This window comes from Pinus tabuliformis, chromosome 2_1, assembly GCF_031772625.1.
Source record: "Pinus tabuliformis cultivar Carrire ecotype Pingquan chromosome 2_1, CPIR1, whole genome shotgun sequence".
Classification (NCBI taxonomy): domain Eukaryota; kingdom Viridiplantae; phylum Streptophyta; class Pinopsida; order Pinales; family Pinaceae; genus Pinus; species Pinus tabuliformis.
Window position 1 is genome coordinate 883339075 of NC_142299.1, and position 1640 is coordinate 883340714.

The 1640-nt window shown below is 43.8% G+C and overlaps 1 protein-coding gene across 1 annotated transcript; it reads left to right on the forward strand.

Annotated features, from left to right (window-relative positions):
- The first annotated feature begins 690 nt into the window (after positions 1–690).
- LOC149203484 (uncharacterized) lies at positions 691–1158 on the forward strand. Its single transcript, XM_089401893.1, has one exon. It carries the CDS (start codon positions 691–693, stop codon positions 1156–1158), a length of 468 nt encoding a protein of 155 aa, XP_089258019.1.
- Positions 1159–1640: the final 482 nt, after the last annotated feature.

Here is a 1640-nt window from a genome sequence, read left to right on the forward strand (position 1 = left end):
CCAGAAATTGTATCAAAAATTCAGAGCAAATTGAACAGGTACAATGGAGCAGCAAGGTCTGGGATTCTCATTTCTGGCCAGAAATTAAAATCTTCCTCTGGCTCCTAATGCACAGGAAAACCCTAACTTGGAAGAATCTCCGCAAGAAAAGGTTTTGTGGCCCTTCTAGGTGTCCCATGTGCAACAATGAAGAAGAAACTATGAACCATCTCTTCAACACATGCGAATCGACAAAACCTAATGTGTAATTGGGCGGAAAATATATTGCAGCAAATGGACAGAACCAGAGATTCCATCCAAGAGACCATTGAGAATTGGCGAGGCAATTTCTCCAGTAATCAAAGGGTCAACATCATTTGGAAAATAATCCCAGGGTTTATTACATGGACAATCTGGAAAGAACGGAATAGGAGAGTATTCTTAAACAAAACCAGGGATATAAATCACTCAATAGAAATTATCATACAAAATATAAGACAACTGGTTCTTGTCAAAAGCAAAGCAGATCAAGATAGTAAAGCTTCAAATCGGGACTTACAAATTTTGAAAGCCTTTGACCTGGATAATGGAACTTGCGTGGCTATAGTGAATCGCCAATAGGAGATAAGAACCACATTAAGCATCTGGAAACGACCACCTTTAGGCTTCCTCAAGCTAAATTTCGATGGTGCATCGAGAGGTAATCCAGGAATGGCTGGCATCGGTGGCATTATAAGGAATAGCGAAGGAGAAATTCAGCACATCTACAACAGAGCCTTAGGGGAAGGAACGAACAATGAGATGGAGTTCGCAGCAATGGAACAGGGTCTCAGAATTCTTAGAAATTTACAGGCAGGCACAACAGTAGTTGAGGGGGATTCCCAGCTCGCAATAACAGCAGCCAGAAGGATGTATGCGGGAGCTAAAGCTAGCAAGGTTACACAACACTGGCGACTGGCTAAAGTAACAGAAAGTATAGCTGAGCATTTGGGGTGGCTGAAAGGTTTAATCTTTCAGGCTGTTCGTCGTAAAGCCAATGCAGCTGCGGACCATCTGGCGAATTATGGTATAGAGAACCCCACTAGCATATTGGACAGCTGTTGGCAGGACGTCATCTGCCCGGAATTAAGAAATAAGTGTACCCTGCTCTCGAGGCAGGATTTGGTGAATGAAAGGTAAGGACGAAGAGTCGGCGATCTATGCAGGCTTAACGAAATGATGAGGATAATGCGTACTGAGGGAAGAATTAAAGGTTGGCAAAAGAGCGAAGGACAGGCAGAACAGGAGCATTCAATGCTCGAGCAGGAGGGAGTCATTCCCATCAGATATATGATCAAAAACAATGAGCACCGTCGACGCCCATATAGAAGATGGGACACTTGGCATGCTTCGAAGGAAGGCAAGAGAGGTGACCATAAGAGCAGGAAATCGGGTCATTACCGAAAATATAAACCACCAAGCAAGAATAATTATGATAAGACCTGTGGGCAACAGGGGATAGGTTGGAATGTACCCAGCAATTCTCCCAATCTCATCTATTTATTCTCAGCCCCTGGCAACGGCAAAGCCACTGTTTCTTCGAGTTGTAGGCTGAAAATATTTTCCCTAATCCTTAGAACGCTGAGCTGTCAGTCGTGTGTGGTTAAGATAATGGCGGGTGA

Coding starts and splice junctions, on each gene's coding strand:
- LOC149203484 (XM_089401893.1), top strand. CDS start 691: ATGGCTGGCATCGGTGGCATTATAAGGAATAGCGAAGGAGAAATTCAG.